The sequence below is a fragment of the Girardinichthys multiradiatus genome, chromosome 24, assembly GCF_021462225.1.
Source record: "Girardinichthys multiradiatus isolate DD_20200921_A chromosome 24, DD_fGirMul_XY1, whole genome shotgun sequence".
NCBI classification, from domain to species: Eukaryota; Metazoa; Chordata; class Actinopteri; order Cyprinodontiformes; family Goodeidae; genus Girardinichthys; species Girardinichthys multiradiatus.
The window spans coordinates 8,379,107-8,399,900 of record NC_061816.1 but is presented as its reverse complement, the minus strand read 5'-3'; the positions used below and the strand labels follow the sequence as shown (position 1 = coordinate 8,399,900).

The 20,794-nt window shown below is 40.2% G+C and overlaps 1 protein-coding gene across 2 annotated transcripts in view; it reads right to left on the bottom strand.

The window, feature by feature from the left end:
* Positions 1 to 20,794, bottom strand: part of LOC124861374 (neural cell adhesion molecule 2-like) — a 715,631-nt gene that overhangs the window by 115,668 nt on the left and 579,169 nt on the right. For both annotated transcript variants that reach the window (XM_047355064.1, XM_047355063.1), the window contains exons 7-9: positions 17,485 to 17,691; positions 12,309 to 12,452; positions 9,136 to 9,273 (exon numbers count right to left, since the gene is read on the bottom strand). In XM_047355064.1, the coding sequence (XP_047211020.1) occupies positions 9,136 to 9,273; positions 12,309 to 12,452; positions 17,485 to 17,691 (489 nt within the window). The remainder of the gene's footprint in view (positions 1 to 9,135; positions 9,274 to 12,308; positions 12,453 to 17,484; positions 17,692 to 20,794) is intronic.

The following is a 20,794-nucleotide window of genomic DNA, read 5'->3' as shown; positions in this document are numbered from 1 at the left end:
AGCTGGGAGGCCCAAGTTTATCAATGAGCGCAACAGACTAGATGTTTTATCAATCAGCTGCAAACAGTTTACTGTTCTCTGCTGCAGTGCTGGGAGATACAGCAGAGCGAGGAAAGTCAGACAAACTGAAAGGAAAAAATGAGACATAAATACTGTTTTTCTTTCTTTGCCTGAAGACTCTTAAAGGAAGAAGAGTGAGAAGTTAACTGATGTTGCAGCAGGGCTTCTTTGGGCTTCACCTCTGCTGAAGTGTGACCAGCACTTAAAGGACTCCTTGGTCTGAAAAACTGGGCTGGACATTGATTCATATTAGCACAACAGCAGCATTGCAGCCAACAGCAAGAAAGCTCAATTTGGAAAAATTCCAACGGAAATTTATAGTTCTCATCTCAGGACTATGAATAACTAACTTTCAGGTGTGTGAGCTTATAAAATGAGCAAGGGTTATGAGAAGACTCCTCCTAAATTTCACTAACAGCTGACAGTTTAATTTGTATATGGGAAAGGGTTACATCACTCCCATCTATTTCATTGACCGTTTTCATCAAATTGTGAGCCATCAGATTGTGACACTGTGGAGCAAAATGAAACCTGTTTAGGAAGTTTTGTAGAAGATGGGCAAGAACAACATTTAGTGTTCCCTCATGTCCACTCTAGAGAGCCGTGGTTCCCGAACTTTTCTGCTCCCAACACACAAAGTATCTGTTGCAGATGCGGCACCTATGACCCCTAATGTTATTGCTTAAAGCAAACAAATATCATTAACATAATAATTAAGGAAAAAACCAAAGCATAACCATTCACAGGCTTGAAGTTTTACTACTCAATCATTTTAAAATTCGATTTTGGAGATTGCTTAAGAACCCCAACTTGTGTCTTGACCCACAGTCTGGCCGGACAACCGGCTGAACACAATTTATCTAAGTATGCATTTGATGATAAACTGTGCTGCATTCTTGCAACAGTGGACATTGCAACACAACAACAAAATCTTACCTATCATACTGCAAGGTTTTATAAAGAGTTGCAGAATATCAGGAAAACATGTGATTGTGATACTGCTATTGTGATAGCCATTAGCACTTGAAAAATAAAATTCTGCAAAATATTGCATTCAAGCAGTTGCATTACTGCACATATGGATATCGTGATGAGGATTGTGATTTGATACCATATTATGCAGCTCTAGTTCCATATTTCTCTAACTCAATTTCATGACATTTCTATCTGTTTTTATGACATTATGGACATTTGAGTACAAACTATTCACCTAGTTGGTGCCTATTAGGTTATTTTTAGTCTAAGTAAATTAAAGTTGTTCCTGAAAATAATCCATATCTTGCCAAAGAAACAACTATTTGTTCTGTATCAGTCTTTCTTTTTTAGCATTAAGTGAACATTTTATGACTAACCACGTCCCTCTTTGTTTATATGTGCAGACCCTGCTTTACAATGGGCACTGCTGTAAAACTTTACTTGGGCTGCTAATATTGAAATTAAATTAAAATGCTGGTCTGGTCTACAACGACTAAAACAATGGACACTATAGAGGACACTGGTAGTTAGGTCTACTTGTGATTTCAAAAATCCCTTGAGTGACAATGTGCTTATATTTGACAATCTAAGTATTCTCGTTTGGTGTTTTATTAACTGATGTCAACAGGATGCACTGTAATAAACTTAGAAATCTCAACAGATTTGTTGCTTTGAGCAGAAAAAAATGTAAATACTCTACCATTTGTCTTTTCAACACAGCCAGCCAGTTATGTCCGCTTAGCTCAGATTGGGTCGCAGGAGTAACAGAGCTAGGAGTGAAGCTAAGAAATTGGTCTCCCTGGCAACACCCTCGGAACATAGAAGGACTGGTAGAGACTTAGCTATTTCTTCACCACAACAGACCGTAGCTGCGCACACATTAATGCAGACAAAGCATATATAAATATCGTAAGTCATATAGTCATCACAACATTAAGCAACATCATCAAAAATTGTCATGTAGCCCTAGTTGAGGCATTTAGGTAACTACAACAATTAGCTGTGGACGTTAGCTTTAGCATGCAAATAGCATTAGCATGGTCAGTTTGTCAGGCTGCTGTGCTATAAGATTTATTTAGTTTTTGTTGCATACAACATTAGTTTTAATGTATCGCTTAAAACATTTCTCGTGGACCATATTGTAGAGGGATTTTGAACATTAAATCAAGTTAACTTGTGTCATGTAACACAGAACTATAAAACAAAAAGCCATGAAATACCTTGCTCAAGCCAACCATTATTTCAGAAATTACCCATTCTCAGCAATAAATGCATGTTATACTGACATCACTGAAGAAAACTAAGTTAAAGATCAAATTTGTGGGGGTGGGTACTCCATCATTTTCAATGATAGGCCATAGTGTTTTTGCTAAACAATAACATCAAATTCAAATGTTTCAAAGAGGTACAAACACAATTACTAAGAGTAAAAGGAGATTTGGCTTTTGGGCCGAAAATAAAAATGCCACTACCTAATACCTGAAAGTCACACAAGGTGGAGGTAAAATGAGGTGTGAATTAGGTCTGAGCATTAGAACCAGAAGCAGACTCCATGACAAAATATATTTCCACTTCCTACAAGCCGAGACAAGAGACTCATATTTGTGTGCCCCATGACAGTCTGTGGCATTTAAGTAAATGTCTCTTCCATGTATGTCACCTTTATTACACCTCTCAGTTCACCTTTATGCCAGAGGCTAAATTAAAAGCCTCTCTGGGCTATGGGACAGCTGCTGCCTGAGAAATAAATGGGTATGCTGGAAGAAGGAAAAGAACAGCTCCAAAAAAACTGTTTGGTACTTCACTTTGTTTACTTACTCACTGGGACCTTTTCTGTTTGGAAGTAGACCTGATTAAATCAAAAGATTGAAAGCACTTCAGCAACAATAGCTCATTTGGAAGTTTGGCCAAAGCCTGTAAGCGTTACTGACTAATGCAGAGGCTCTAGTGTCACCTCTACAGCCAGCGCCGTACTTCTGCAACATTATGTAGACATGTTGAAATGGTGCATGAATCTATGCCAGGACCCTAACCAAGTACCTAAGGGTTCTGATTATAATCAGGAAATTGTGGCACCAAAACCAATCAAATAATTACAACAAAAACTAAAAGCCTACAAAAACACTACCTTTCTGAAAATAGTTTAATGTGTAATGGTTCACAGCAACGATTTATGAAATGAGAAACAATTTTTTTGCGCTCTTCAAAGTCAGAAGGTTAAATACATTTATTTTATATTTGGTAGAATCACCTTTCTAACTGTTGGTCAAATATTTTGGATTAGTTTGCTGGAATTTTGGCCCATTTTCCCTGTGGATGACGACATTCCCCTCCAAGTTTTAGTCAGCATCTTCCCAAGGTTATTTTCTCTTGATCTGGGGTTGATTCACACGAGTTACAGCAAATAACAAGTAACTGATGGCAGTTGCTTGAGAGATGGAGTCTCTCTCTCTCTCAGACAGACAGACAGACAGACAGACAGACAGACAGACAGATAGATAGAGATTTTGATAGCTTTGCAGAAAAAACAAAACAAACAAAATTTAATCTACAAAATATGAATCCCGGGCCTCTTCATTTAGGAGAAATGATGAGGTGATCAAAGCAAGAAGCCAGCAACACTATTCCATCCTTTGTTGTTAGCATTCAACAGCCTTTCATTTTTTGTCTCTTTGCTGTTGTGTTATGCACCTCCTAGCTGATGCATATCGTCTTTAAAAATTCAAGAAGGGGGCTACTTGAAAAAGTTAACAAACAGCAACATCAAAAGCCGGCGCACTCCTGCAGCAGATCCCTCTGAGCCTTGTGGTTTTAAAACAAACTTCCCGTTTTAAACAGTTTCAGCTTACAGTTAGTACTCCGTCATGAGGCCCAAATGGTGTTTAAACAAATCACATTGTGTCTGCTTCGGGCTGAACATCCTCTAAGACAGAGTGAGCAGCAGATTTCTTCCTGAGGCACAGTAGAGTTTATCAAGTGTGTGTGTGTCTGTGTGGCTGAGGATCTCAGAGTGCGAGCTCAGCAAAGCCCCGCGCAGTCTGCCCCATCTCGGCACCACATGGCGAGTGTTGCATCACTGCAATAATGGGCTGCGCCTCATTGAGCAGGCTTATTGGATCTTCCACAGAAGTGAGGTAAGTGGTGTGCTAAATTAAATGCAATTCATACTTTTTTGGGCTGAGGCCCACTCTGCTATTACATTAAGTGTGAGAGAATTACATAGGCAGAGACAATACTGCAGCTGTTGAAGCATTACAAGACGCTGGTGGCTTTAGTGAGATCACATTTCAATCAAGCTGGTAGTCTCAGGTGACACACCGTAAACGGGAACAAATGAGGAAATTAAAATTACATACTTTGATTTCTGGACCACGGCACCTGATGCCATTACTAATTTAATTTTTTCAGTCGCATTAGAGAATAAAGAGAAGAGAGAAGTCTTACTAATAGAAGCTTAGAAAGCAAGCCAGCCAAAAACTAAGTTTAACCGGGTGAATACAGCTGAATGTGTATAAGCTGACAGCTCTATTGTGAACTGACAGGAATATCTAGATGAGTTTGTTAACATCAGTAGGAGCTGTTTCAGAGTGATTGATCCGACTGCAGATCATCCAACCCTCTGGTTTTATTTAGTACCTAGCAAAAGCATTCAGTTTTATATTTTTTCTTGCTACAGCCACAAAATTTTATTAATTTCACAGTTTTAATAGGACACCCCAACATTAACTGGTGCATATTACCGAAGTGGAAGCGTACATACATTTGTATCCAGCCCACTGAGACAATACTTTGCAGAACCACAGTTACAGCAGCACATCTTCTGGGGTATGTCTCTACCAGCTTTGCACAGCAACAGACAGAAAATGTCTGTTCTTCTTTGCAAGGCAGATAATGGTAAGGCAGATTACATGAAGAGAATCTGAGAACATTGATTTTCAAGTCTTGCCACAGATTCTCTTGGATTTAGGTCTGAACTTTAATTAGGCCATTCCAACAGGTGAATATCCTTCAAGCTAAACCATTTCATGGTATGTCTGGCTTTATGTTTATGGTCAATGCACTGGTAGAAAGTGAACCTCCACCTCTGTCCCTGCTGAAGAAAGGCATCCACACAGCATAATGCAACCCTCACCATGCTTTACGATGGGGGTAGTTTGTTCAGAGTTTTAATTTTTCACCACTTATAGCTGTTTGGGTGTAGGTGAAAAAGTCCAATATTGGTCTCATCTGACCAGATCACCTTCTTCTACATGTTTCGATGTTGAACCTCAAAAAAAAGGAATATGGCTTACATTTAACTTCCTTCCAAAAGGGCCAGCTTTACGACGTACACGACCAATAGTTGTCACACCTGAGCTGTGGTTCTCTGCAGCTCCCCTAAAGATGTTGTGGGCCTCTTGGATACTTCTTAATTAACGCTCTACTTGCTTGACCTTTAAAGTTAGATAGACGGACATGTCTTGGTAGGTTTGTAGTCATGCCACCCTGTCTCTATGTTCAGATAATGGACTGAACAGAGCTACTGACCCTGAACTTCTCCAGATGTTCATCCCTGACCTGCCTGCTGTGTTCCTTGGTCATGATGTTGTTTGTTCTCTGATGTTCTCTTAAAAAATGATAACTTCTGAAGGACATGGATTGCACTGGATTTCATTTAGGGCAATCAGAGTTATAGGGGCTGAATAAAAATGCAGGCAACAATTATCAGATTATTTGCTTGTTAATAGAAAATCAAACTAATGTACCATAAACACAAGTTAGTGTGTGCAAGGCACTTTATTTGTCCTCATTAACCAACATCAGGCTTGTTTTGCCATCCAGTGAGAAGCACTGTTGCTTTATTCAGCTACCCTTGTTCACTTACTGTACCTTTAACCTTGGGCACCTGTGAGCACCTGAACAAACGCAAGGATTTGTGTTCAGTTTAAACAAACAATGGCAACAAAACATCTTGTGTATGCAGAGGAAACCCAGTCCCTAATGCACGTTAATCTGCTGGCACTGTGCGAAGAGGAGCACATGTGTGCTTGGAATCTAGATGGATGTTTTTGTTGGTTTATCCAAATCAAGCAGACAAAGACCAGATGTGCAGCTTTTTCTTTTTTGTTTTAAAACAACATATTCCAACAGTGCTACACAGGATCTATTTAGTTGTTTCTTTATACCATTCTCTCATTTATGTAGCAGCAGGGGATAGATAATTTTTTAATCATTGTTGTAGAATAAATTAGATTTATGCTTACGATCTTAACAAACTCTCACCAACACATGGTTGTGCTCAAAAGTTGGAACTACGAGCAACATTTTAGCTAACGAAAAAAACATTTGCTCTCCAACTGACTAAAAATTGTATAATTACTTTGTTTTTGGCATTAGGAATAACTGATGGGTTCTACAAAATGGATTCAACCCTTAACCAACTGGTGCAAAGTATTTATCTGAATTTCTATAATTAGTCACAAATACAAGTCAAAGTAAACACTTTGATTGAGATTCTGGGCAAACAGAAAGCAGATATACAGGTCCTTCTCAAAATATTAGCATATTGTGATAAAGTTAATTATTTTCCATAATTTCATGATGAAAATTTAACATTCATATATTTTAGATTCATTGCACACTAACTGAAATATTTCAGGTCTTTTATTGTCTTAATACGGATGATTTTGGCATACAGCTCATGAAAACCCAAAATTCCTATCTCACAAAATTAGCATATCATTAAAAGGGTCTCTAAACGAGCTATGAACCTAATCATCTGAATCAACGAGTTAACTCTAAACACCTGCAAAAGATTCCTGAGGCCTTTAAAACTCCCAACCTGGTTCATCACTCAAAACCCCAATCATGGGTAAGACTGCCGACCTGACTGCTGTCCAGAAGGCCACTATTGACACCCTCAAGCAAGAGGGTAAGACACAGAAAGAAATTTCTGAACAAATAGGCTGTTCCCAGAGTGCTGTATCAAGGCACCTCAGTGGGAAGTCTGTGGGAAGGAAAAAGTGTGGCAAAAAACGCTGCACAACGAGAAGAGGTGACCGGACCCTGAGAAAGATTGCGGAGGAGGGTCGATTCCAGACCTTGGGGGACCTGCGGAAGCAGTGGACTGAGTCTGGAGTAGAAACATCCAGAGCCACTGTGCACAGACGTGTACAGGAAATGGGCTACAGGTGCCGCATTCCCCAGGTCAAGCCACTTTTAAACCAGAAACAGCGGCAGAAGCTCCAGACCTGGGCTACAGAGAAGCAGCACTGGACTGTTGCTCAGTGGTCCAAAGTACTTTTTTCGGATGAAAGCAAATTCTGCATGTCATTCGGTAATCAAGGTGCCAGAGTCTGGAGGAAGACTGGGGAGAAGGAAATGCCAAAATGCCAGAAGTCCAGTGTCAAGTACCCACAGTCAGTGATGGTCTGGGGTGCCATGTCAGCTGCTGGTGTTGGTCCACTGTGTTTTATCAAGGGCAGGGTCAATGCAGCTAGCTATCAGGAGATTTTGGAGCACTTCATGCTTCCATCTGCTGAAAAGCTTTATGGAGATGAAGATTTCATTTTTCAGCACGACCTGGCACCTGCTCACAGTGCCAAAACCACTGGTAAATGGTTTACTGACCATGGTATCACTGTGCTCAATTGGCCTGCCAACTCTCCTGACCTGAACCCCATAGAGAATCTGTGGGATATTGTGAAGAGAACGTTGAGAGACTCAAGACCCAACACTCTGGATGAGCTAAAGGCCGCTATCGAAGCATCCTGGGCCTCCATAAGACCTCAGCAGTGCCACAGGCTGATTGCCTCCATGCCACGCCGCATTGAAGCAGTCATTTCTGCAAAAGGATTCCCGACCAAGTATTGAGTGCATAACTGTACATGATTATTTGAAGGTTGACGTTTTTTGTATTAAAAACACTTTTCTTTTATTGGTCGGATGAAATGTGCTAATTTTGTGAGATAGGAATTTTGGGTTTTCATGAGCTGTATGCCAAAATCATCCGTATTAAGACAATAAAAGACCTGAAATATTTCAGTTAGTGTGCAATGAATCTAAAATATATGAATGTTAAATTTTCATCATGACATTATGGAAAATAATGAACTTTATCACAATATGCTAATATTTTGAGAAGGACCTGTATATTTTTCGGTTAAACCTACAGGATGAAACCGCTTAGGGCATTTATTTCATATACGTAGCCTGGTGGCTTATGCATCATGTTATAAGGATGATTCTTATACTATGGTATAGAGCCTATTTATAACTGAACAGGGATCATGGACCAGTTTGAATACATCAAAAGTATTAAATAGCCCCTCCTGCCTTAAGCTGAAGAGGAAATGCCAATAAAATTAGTGATACAAGGAGACAACGAGCCTCAACACCAGTAAGAGTTCAGCATCTTGGTTCTACACCGACAAGATAAACTTTATGGCCAGCCCGCTCCAATAGTAGACCTATGGAGTGCATCATCACGTTGGCTGATTGAGGATGCACAGAACTCGGTGCGATTGGAAATAGAAGTACCGTTAACTGAGCTGACCTGCATGAAACAGCTATACCACTGCTTTTTCCTGCTAATTTTCCCCCGGATACATTATTTAGAGCTGCAAGAAGACACTCAACATGTACATTAGCAGGTAAAAGCCTACAGCATCTTTGTTTTTGACCAGCTCTATTCCAAATCTCCTAATCTAATTAAAGAAACCAGCAGTACTGGCAGACAACAAAGCAGTATGTCTTCCGCAAAACTTGTACTGTATGCAGATGCTGTGGTGAGCATCTATCCTAATACCATAAACGTACTATCTTTAAATGCAATATTATTTAGGTTAGAGCAGATTATGGACATTTTTGTTCTCTAGTCCAAAAAAGGAAGTCTTTAAATATTAGTAGTACATTTTCTTATTGACTGTCTCATGTGCCATAGCTCCTCAGTAAACCAAACCCTGCTTCTGATTGGCTGATCAGCCCTCCTGACATCTCCTCCCCCTCCCCCACAAGCACAATTAGAACTTTACAATGTATTTACAACTAAATTGTTTAGTCTGTATGAAATGAACTCACACTGTTGAGTGTAAATGAATGGAAAAGAAATTAAAAACTCACCATTGACGACCACGGCTATGTCAACAAAGTTGATCTCCCCACGGGCCTCCACGCTGGCCTCGCAGCGGTAAACACCCTCGTCCGCCTTGGTTATCTGGTGGATCTGCAGGTTGTTGTTTGGCAGCACTCGGAACCTCCCTTCACGGGTCGGGAGTGGAGAGGAACACAGTAACAACAAAAGACAAACAGTGTAAGACAGAGCAAGGGGCGAGATAACAAAGTTAGGAATAAAAACAACAGAAGAAAACTGCCATCTCCACTCCTTCGCAGTTAGCCCGTCAGTCTCGACCGCAGCTCATTTCCCTGATAAAGTCCACACAAATAAACACTCACGCAATTACAGCACAGCACTGTTGGGGCCAGTTTAAGATTGGACAGCACTGCGGAGGCCTCTATCTTCTTTCTCCAGGAAAGATATTTATATTCTGCCATCACAATTAGAGGGAAATGATTAAAGAAGAGGGAAAATGCGTCCTCTGGATGTTTCATCACTGTAGTGTCACAGAAGATTTGAATTTCAATTAAAAATGTGACAGATTCAGAGATTCAAAGGGTCACTCTTTCCAATCAGTGCTTAGACCATTTTTTTCTTGGAGGAGGGAATACAGAGTTGTAAGTCAAAGAGGAGGGAAGATGAAATAATGAGTTGTATGGGCACATTCTCACTACATTACTGATTTTACAGGAGAGAAAATTACTAAAATGAATTTCTCCTTTGAGTGCTTCTCTTCCTCCATCTTCCTTTTTCTTTGCAAATTAAGCAGACCATTCTCCTGATATTTAACACTGTTAAAACTAAAAAGGGTGAGATTACCAGGGAGAGCTCTATAAATGGTATAAATCATATTTTGCTTAAAGGGAACAGAGGAATATTGACAATGAGTCTGTGAAATCTTCCATGGAGAATTGGCAGTACAGGATAAAAACACCCATTTCTTCACTGTTTTTATGTATTTTTTGTGTTTTGCTGGTGTGCTTTTAATCTCAGAGGGGAGCTGAGTCTTTGAATGTCACCCATCCAGCAGCTCCATAATCCATCCTCTCAGAAGCTTGTTAACATGGTCTCCGTCCAAATTAGATGCCTCCTCCAGTGGGTTTCTATTCATAGATTTTTATATCCTTGTCTCATTGTGAATCCAACACAAAAGAAGGAAAAGCATTTCCTAGAGAACTGTGTTTTTGGCACATTATCAGGCCTTTTCAATAAGATATAAAAGGATCGGAGCTCATGAGCATTTTTCGCTCAATATTCAAGTGCATTTGGCACATTCAGATTCAGTTCCTGTAAGAATATGTCTTCTTACAACTTTTATTATCCAAATTACTAGAATAACCAGAACCGACTAGTAAGCAGCGCTGTAATGCTACTGTGCTCTGTTATTTCCATGGCTATCTGCTTTTCCACAGCACCAAAACTAGATTGTAAGGTGCTGAAATGACAGCCTTTTCTCTGCATGACTGCACATTTACTTAGAAAGTTGACGCTCCATCTTGATGCACTGGATGAAAACATCGCAAGCAGAAAAACGTTTTACACTTTCTACAGGATTATATTCATTTGGCAAACTGTTTGACGCCGTGGAATAATTCGGAAATGGTTGTTTTCAAGAACCTTTGTCAAATTTTTTATGCCAATATAATATTTTGCTACTTGGACAGAGACTCACAATGGACTCAATGACCTTGGGGAGAATGCTAAAGGTCACAGAGTGATGAAAGGAAAAATGAGAAAGAGAGGAAAGAAGAAGAAAAAAGGAATTCCTTGCAACTGATATCGTCATGGCAATATTTACAGTTATTATTGTGGTCGCAAGATTTTCTAACGACATGCAGCTCTGTTTCTGAGTACAAAGTAAAACGATGTGAAAAAAATTAACCACAGTAAATCACAAACGCTGTGTTGAAAATCTGCAATACATTATAGCAGAAAAGTACTAATAATTTTGTTTTTAAATGAAAATGGTTAAATTATATTATATGTTTTACATTTTTTTATTTCCAAAGGCGGGTAGTAACTAGTCACATTTACTAAGTTACTTGAGCAACATTTTAAAAGGAGTAGTTTTACTGGACACCACCTACGTCTCTGAGTCTAGTGAGACTTCTGGTTTGAATACAGGCTTCATTCTCCTGACATTATATTTTATCTGCTGAGCCTGTTGTGCCATTTGGAGGTCAAGTAAACAAATTGTATACAGTACATATTGTCATTGGAAGTACTTTGAACTGTTCTAATGTGTATACATTACCTAATAATATATTGAGTGTAATCTCTGGCTACTCTACCCACCTCTGGTTATTTCTTTTTAATAAATTGCAATTTCTTTATTTAAGCTCATTATACTGTAAGGGAGTGAAAATAGTTAATTTCTTCTCAAATCATGTTTTAACCGTTTGCTTCATTGATCATATTAGATCATTGTTGTCATTATTTAACCATAGGTGTTTGTTTTGTCTAAATATAAAAATGTTTAGACAGTTCAATTACTCCCTTTAAATCTATGACATAATTGGTTTTACCACCAACATCATTGTATTAAGTTAAATAAATTTCCACATAAAAAGCCTTTTTTAGAAAAAGGATGTTAGATCCCTATCCCTACCACCAATTATTGTAATGTGGACAAATAACAGCAGTGTTACAGATCTATGGTCTATGTAATACGACACCTCTCTAACTGTTGCAACTCTAGATTTGTCTCTTAGCATTTAATTGATTAAATATTGCAAAATCCCATCACACTTTACCACCACTGATCATTAAAAATGCATCAACATAAATATATTAATATTTAAAGCTGTGAGAGACTCAGAAGGAGCCGGGACTAGTTGTTAAATGAAGAGTTGCAACATCTTGTAGAAAACTAAGTTGACCTTCATTTCCGCTGACACCTGGTGTTGGCACAAGCTGGCTACTCTGTGCTGCATTTTAAATTAAGCTTGCTCAGAAATCATGGGAAAAACAATTGTTTGTGTTTCTTTTTGTTTACACATTAATGTCAGCTGGGGTATTGAACCAATTTTGTTGCGACCTTAACTTTTTACCAGCGCTATTTAATCAACAGAACTACCATCCCCTACATTTTAAAGAAATGGGAGGCATATAAGGCGGAAGTCAGGTTCAAAAGGTGACAAAGATAACCAAACTGAGACAGAAAGGGGTGATGACTTACTGTGGTACTCCTTGGTGATCTCATTGTCCTGGTAGTACCAAACGACCACCGGCACCGGTGAACTAATGACGTCACACACCACCTCCGCTGTCTCGCTGTGCCGGAACTCCTGCGGTGACTTTACATCCCGGAACGTCAGCTTCTCTGTGAAGTCAAACGAGATCCAGATTTAACAGCATCTTTGTGTCTTCAGGCCGTTCGCGGCGGATATAAATATCAAAAGGAAAATGATTAGAATGTGCTGTGAGAATGAGACCAAACTGAAGCTTACGAAGTTGGAAAAGTTGGAAGTTTTTAGTTTTTTGGCTGGATTGTATCCAATCAGGCAACTTTTAAGGTAGTTTACCAGGTTTTTTGGTGATTATTGTAAGTATTAACACCCTGTAAAAGCTGTGTGTTCTTCCAACATATCTGGACATGTGGATTTATATACACACTGAAAAACTAAAGTAGAAATTCAAAAAAAGAAAATCTGAAGAAAAATTCAGTAAAATGTGAAATAAAATACAGTTTCTTGCGTGGAATAAATCCCCGCATTTCTTTCTCACACAGGAAAGTATAATTTCGGAGGGGATAATAAAAACATTATTACTCAGCATTTTAAAGGAGATTCATCCGGTTTGAGCATCTAGTTTGGTGCTCCTGACTGCTGAAATGAGAGAGAACACCATGGTGAGATCTGATGGTCTGTCTGAAACCTTCGAAAAGAAGATTATAGCAGCGGGGTTTGGTAGAGCTCTCAGAAGAGTTTGAAATCAGCCATGCCAATGTATGGAAAATATCCAAGGAAGTTCACCCTGATGGCAGACCGCAAGAAGCTAAACGAAGTCTCTAAAACTATAAAATGTCATCATAAACTTACAACAGCCTCTTGCTGCTGTTGATATGTCTGTATAAATTGGAAGAGACTGCACAAGTTTAAATTCAACGGAAGGTCAACAAGGAGGAAACATTTTGTCAGGACACGGATCTGAGTCCAGGTTGGTTGTGTTTGTGTGGAGTGTTGTTCCTGTTTCTTCAACAGGGGTGCGACAGGCAGGCGCTGCTACACAGCCAGCAGCTGGGTTCCTGAGCATTCCTACACAGCCTCCATGATTTGGGCTGCACCAGAGTTCCCTGGTTCTGGTCATCATGACACATTTGCTCTCAAAGAAAAACGCAAAGGTTTCCAGAGAGAAGAAAGACAAAGACTGGGGCTGTCCGTTCAGCCTCTGTTATTGAACCATCTATTTAAAAGGTGAGACAAACACAAGTACAGGCCTAGTCAAAGTCCAGATCTTGATTTCACTGAGATCCTGTGGGGTGACTTGAAACTGGCTGAATTGATTGATTGATGGCTACAAGAAACGTGTCACTGAAGTTATTTCAGCCAAAGAGGTCATTTATTTTGTTTAATGAGTCAAAAAAGGAAAATGTTTTTTTTTGTTTTGTTTTGTTTTTTTTACCAGCAATGTAATCTCCTTTTCCATATCAAATAAGTATATCAGATATGGATATATAAAAAGTAAAGAACTTAATATTTAATCATTTCCACAGAACTGTAGGTACTTAATAAACAAGGCATATATCGAGAATGGATAAGTTGAAAGATGAAATTAAAAACCACATCTATCACAAGAATAACATTAAAAACAGGAGCTTTTGGTTCACTCAGCTTTAGGTTGAGGAGCCACTTCAGTCACTGACTGAAGAGCTTCCTGCCAAACAGCACCAGATCCTTCTTCAGGCCTCATCAGCATCACTGATGTGAGCCAAGGATAGCTCTGCTGGTGCTGCAACCACATGCTATCACCTGCGTGTGGTATTATGAAGGCGTGAATAAATCAGCGACACCTCTCCTATCAGTCTTCTCCGTTAGCGAGGCTCCGGCATTAGCATTTCGGCTGTGTGATTTATACCAGGCGGCTCCCTAAAATGAGCTTTCACTCTCCGACTGCACCCTCCTCCTGGGGACGTGCCTGGAATCTCACTGTCTTCATTAACTTCAAGGATGCCTCTGCACGTTTCTGTCACTCACTCCGCTCTCATCATTTCCCCCATCAGTTGTGCTCTGCATATTTCCATAAACCAACTCATCTACGCCCCCTCCTCCCTTCTCCTGTAAAGTTTGAATACTTCTGCTGTCAGTTATTTACTCTGTTTGTATCCACTTCCTGCTTCCTTTGTAGTCACGTTGCTCGACAAGAGAATCAGTAAGGGAAACATCCTCTCTGGAGAAACACTCTGCTGCACACTTGACATTGGCAAATTGAGAAAATACTCAGCACAGCAGAGTTTCTGCTCTCTTGTTCGCAGACACACACTGAAGTTAAGCACCTTACATGAGCCAATTTCCCCTGGTCCAAACACATCTGTTCCCGTCTTTAATGGCCAGTATGATGGGTTAGAAAAATATGCCTACGAAGCACTGAAATAAAAATAAATAAATAAATAAAAATACAGGAGGTGGCTAATAAATTATTTTATCATGAAAATATTAACTTTTATTATTCTGTTGTTCTACCATAGGGGTACTAGAGCTGGTGCTATAGTAAAGAAATAGCTAGCCTAATTTATAAATGCTGTTTACAGAGATTGATTGTTACTCATAAACACTGTTGCAAGCAGGTGTTACACTGCAGCACCGCCGGTTCTAAATAAACCTACGAAGACCTACGAAGGTCATGAGCAACAAAAACAAAGTACACACACAAAACCTTTACTTAACGCCAAAAATATTTCCATCTACTTTCACTCTCATATGAACATGAGTGACAACCCTCCAACTTTTGAAGCTCTACCAAATTCCACTCTTCTGTGAAGACTTACCACAAGAGTGTTTATGGGCTTTTTTGATCGTTCTTCTAGAAGCACATATGTGAGATCAGACACTGGTGTTGGATGAGAAGACCTGGCTTGCTGTTTCTCCTCTATTTCATCATAAAGGTGCTCTACCAGGTCGACGTCAGCACTGGTGCGCTGACATGTTGGATCAGTAAGACGGCATCCCCAAACTGGGGGCGTGAAATACTCCAACAAGTTGTTGGTATGCTAAAGCACTAAAAGTTCCCAGTACTCACACCATAATCTGCTCCTTACCAACCGTTACGTTTGACACAATGAAGTAGGGCAAGAGCTGTTCTCCTGGCAACCGACAAACCCAGACTCATCCACTGGACGGCCAATTGGAGATGCACGATTCATCACTACAGAGCACACGTCTCCACCGCTGTAGAGTCCAGTGGTGGCCTGCTTCACACCACCACTTTGCATTGCGTTTTGGTGATGCAAGGCTTGGATGCAGCTTCTCTGCCATGAAAACACATTCCACGAAACTCACAACACACTGTTCTTGAGTTAGTCTGAACGTCACATGAAGTTTGGAGGTGTGTAGCTACTGACTCTTCAGAAAGTTGATGACCTCAGCATTCACCTACCCTGCTCTGTGATTTTTACAAGGCCTCTGGTATTTCCATGTGGGTCCACCTTGTTATAACACAACTAACAATTTATTGTGGAATATTTAGAAGTGAGGAAATGTCCACAACTGGACTGGCATCTTTTCACATTATCATGCTGAAATTCACTGAGTTCCCGAGAGCAACCAAGTATTTAATAAATGTTTGAAGAAGCAGTCTGCATGCTGAGGTGCTTCATTTTATACACAGGTGGACAAGGAAGTGAATGAAATCAATCATTTTATCCCAGTACTTTAGGCAATATTGTCTATTTAGCATTTGTGAGGCATTGTATCATTAGTAGTAGCCAGCTTGTGTGGGAATGTCTGCAGGTGCTGATGGGATGTCAGTACTTTAACCCAGAGGTTAAGAATGTTCTGTCTAACACGCTGCAGACCAACAGGTCCACCTGAGCAGCCTTTGCCTGATCCTGCTGCGCGCAGGTAGGACGGCAGGCTCGAGCTTACGGTGGGTTCTTCATTCGCATTCTGCTCATGAAACCTACACCACGGGGCCGTGAGCGAGCGGCGCACGGTTGCCACGGAAACAATGGAGCTGGTAATGTGGTGAACGAGGCTATGACTGAGCTGCAGCAGGTGGGATTGTAGCTGTGGTGCCTCGGCTAATGCCTCTCAGAGAGGAAGGAAAGACAGCAGCACAGCAGGTGAGGATTTCCAGAGTGTAGACGTGCATAAGATTTTGTCTGTTTCCTGGAGTTTAGTCCCTGTAGTTTGACAATTCTTCTAATTAAACTTGCCGTTGTCCCTGATCATGCTTTAGGGTATTTAGTCAGTCAGATCACAAGGTTCACATGGTTGTCATGTAACTTTTCTGAGCAGAAATCCTGCACTTTATTGTTCATTCATACTATGTTTCTAATCTGGCTTTGAACGGGAGGGAGCGTGTTCTTTTTAAATCCTTTTTTCATCTAAAGTCAGGTCATTTCAAGGATATAACCGCTCATATGTTGTTTATTCAGCTCTGCATCCTGTAAGATTTACCCAGCCTGAAAATGGGCTTATTGAAATCCTTAAAGATTCTGTTAAAGAATCCTAAATCCTTTCATTGTTTATGTTGCTAATAAGTAAACAGTTATATCTGATTGGTTGATCTTAATGAACTGAGTTTGATTGGTGAAGCTGGCAGATAAATATATATAGAGTCATTAATGTTTCTTTTTCCACAATTTTCTAAAGGAAGTGTACATTACTGTGTGTGTTGCATGCGTTTTGCATTTGTGTGCCCAGCGAAGAACAAAAATAAGACGTTCAGGGTTTAGCTGCATCATGTGGTCAAGGATACATTAAAGGAGCAAAGGGCAGGTAATTGGCTGGCTCCTGATAGGACAGAGTCAGTGATGGGCCAGTCTCTGTAGCAACTGAGCCACCCCCTTGCTTCACAACGTTAATGGGTCACAAAGGCAGGTTAGACAAAGTGACAGGTCTCTCGTTAAGCTTGGCAGGATCCGGGTCCCACAGGCATTGCTAGCTTTATTATACTTTAATCGCGAACACAGATTCACAGGAGCTCACACAGCTTAAGGTGCATGTGGACCTCAACCGCAGGGGCATCCTTAACAGCCTGTGGTGCAGATGAGAATATGAATCAGCCGTCTCTCCCTGTTATCAAAGCCTAATTTTGAAGGTTTATTCTGTTCGTGTCTGACTCCCCAGGAGACCAACGAGGAGCATCTGCAGGTTACTGTGAAACCCGGTTGCATGGTAACAGGCGAAACTTACGGTAGATCTCCAGCACAACTGACGCCTCCTCTGTGTGACCGCTGGCATCGGTGGCCTGGCAGCGGTAGATTCCCGCATCCTCGATGATGGCGTTGTAGATGATGAGTCGGGACCGGAACGACTCCGTCTGGAGTGTCATTCGTTTGGAGCTCACGATGCGCTCACCCAGGGGGTTAAACCATTCCAGTCTTACAGGCTCACCGATAGCTGGAAGCAGAAAGTGAGAAAGATACTGAAAAAATGTACTTTAGATGGTGAATGTGATACATTTCTGCTAAACAAGCAAGGCAGGACTGTGTTTTATTTCACTCATTCAATAGACTGATGAACACAGAGAGATAAATGTAGAAACACCTGGAGATCGGAAGGATTTTCAAGAATGTCTTGTGTGTAGGCTTGAATTTTTAGAAATGGTCATACACAGTTACAGTAAAAAGAAAGTACACCCTAAAGAATCAAGACTTTATTATAATTGGATTTTTACAATGTTTAATGTAAAAGTGTTTAAATCTATCCTAAATAGTACAGAAACACATACTGCCAATATTTCTCACTATTTGTAAAGATTAGGCCAAAATAGAAAAGCTGTGAATGAAAAAGCAAGTAGACTCCACAACACAGCATCTTGTGGAACCACATTTAAATCCAATACCATGAAGTAGTCATCTCCTAGATGAATTATGGAGAAGACAGGTGGCTGCTCTTATTTTACAATGCTTCAATTTAATGAGGACTTTGACTGGGCCACTGCAACACCTTGGTCATTTCCTTTTTTTTTTTTTTTTTTTATTTTACAAATAAAAAAAAGTCCGCCCGATCATATAGGCAGATTCAATGTCAATTACATACTTTACAATATGATCCTAGCTATCAAAAAATGCGGTCAAGTTCAGTTAATCATTCAAATTTGTTTAAAAGTTTTCTGTCCAAGGAAACCCAGGAGTCACTGACATGCAGCAATCACTCCTCCTGGACAGTTGTTTGCATTGTGACTTTGCAGCAATCCCTCACGCTGAGCATGCATGTAGCAACAGTGGAAAGGAAAACTTCCCTTTAAAAAGAGGTTTTAATTGCCAACTCTTCCAAACAACCCAGAGGTGTTCAGTCTTTTTCTTTGAAAGTGATAAACCTCAAATTTAACATGATAACGAAGGTTTGCAGAGTCTGATAGGAAGCAAAAATTGCTTCATTAAGAGCACTGCTGATGTCTTTCTGCCTTGGCAATGTGATAACACTTACATGCTCCAGACCAGCAAACTGCAAAAAACAAACTGCTTTTATAAAGGTGGTCACACATTATTTAATGGCATTTGATTAGCATGACCTGGCAGCTCTTTTCCCTTTTAAATATAGATGCAGGATTTAGTTGACAGTGACAGCTTCTTGAGACATCACACCACTGAACTGACAGAGGGAGTACTTTCTTTTTAGTTGCAGTGTAAGTCTGTTCAGATCAAAAGCTAACTTGAACCCCGGCGTCCTTGTGTGCCCCGTGAAGCAAGAACTCATATAGCTACTTAAGGAGATGACAGAGCCATCCGCAAGCAGCAGGTTCCCCTCATCCGGAAAGCCTGTTAATAAAAGAGTGACTGTGTAAAGCCGTTATCGGGCTTATCCATCAGCCTCGAACAAGGCAAGACACGGATCACGATAGTCACCGTTACCTAAATAGGAGAAACAGGAACAGAAAATGTCCAACTAGGAAGATACTATTAGCTAGTGGTAAAACAAGCTTACAAAAAAAATACAAGATGCCCTTAGGCAAAGCTAAGATGAGACTTATATGGTCTATAATGGTGATTATAGCCTGGGGGTACACCCTAATGGGAGTAGGGTGGTGGAAGGAAGGTGGAGTAAGGCCTCCTTATGTACCCCATGCATAGAGCAAATAAATTAGCTTTAAGGAACTGTTCAGTTTTCCAAGTCATACATGCTAACTCTCATCCTCTTCTTCAGCTCCAAAGCACTGTACATCATCCTTGCACCCACCAGATTCTATAGCTTCATGTGGGCACTTGAAAGGAACAGATTAGTACCCAGTATCGCTGCAGCTGCCTTTTTCCACCTGCTAGCACCACAATGTTATCGCCTCTCTGCATTATACAGCCTTCTGACAGCATGTATAGTTATGAGTTTGAGCTGATGCAACCGGCATGGTGACAGCCCCATTTGAATCATCGATGATGAAAGAAGACAGGAGTGTTCAGCGTGCCGGCCTGTTCTGCACACTCAGCCTGGCGTCCCTCTGTGCGTCTTAACATCTGCGTAAATAGCACATCTTAAAATCTGCATAAGTTCTGGCATCATGACAAGATCTTGGCAGGAAAAGTAACCGCTGACTGAGAGGTACGATGGCAAGACAATGACGAGGCTAGCAAAATGCCAACACCGAGGTATTCTGATTTATCAGCGCTGGTGGCAGCAAAAGCCTCCTTTAGAGATTAGAATGTACTTGGAAATCCCCAAAAATATGTAAAGAGATCTTGAACTGAAGAACTGAGAGGATCTCTTCACAGTCTGTAAATGTCCTCCGGAGAGAACATGCCTTCGAAACTCCTACAGGTGCTCTGCAAGGAAGTTATTTAGGTTTTAAGCATTCCTTGCCTTGAATATCTACACAAACTTAACTCAGAATTGTTTTTCCACTTTCAGGTCAAGTCTAAAGTCCCTCATGACAGAAAATAACATTTCCACATCATTTAAATCCCATCTTGTCACTGTCTTGCATTACATGACTACGGTCCAAACGTCACAAAAATCATTTTATTGTGACAGTTTTCATTCTTATCTGCTCAACAGCAAACTAAACAGGCAATATTTTCAGGAACAGGAAAAAAATTGTCAACTTTATATATTTTTTGACAGTAAATTAGATAATTATAAGGATTGCAAACAAGGCCAAGGCTGTGAGAACAAACAAGGAATTTGACTTTGGTTTCACACACTAACTGCATCCAGACATTGATATTAATATTGGATAAAGATAATCTGACTAAATACAAAAGACAGTTTTCAAATCATTCATTACAGGAAAAAAGCTATCCAAACAAACCTGGCCCTCAGGGGAAAAAGTAAGTGCCCCCCTTGTTAAATCATGAATTATCTATGTTTAAACTACATATTTTTAGAAAGCTGAGCTAAATTTCACAAGTCAGACCTGTAGATATGATACATAATTTAAATATAACCTCTATCTAAATCTAAAAAAATAATGGCATCTATCAGTCTGGAAAGGGTCACAGGGGCCATTCATCCAGGCCACCAAACATCTCAGAACAACATCTAAGCCTCATTTGCCTCAGTTAAGATC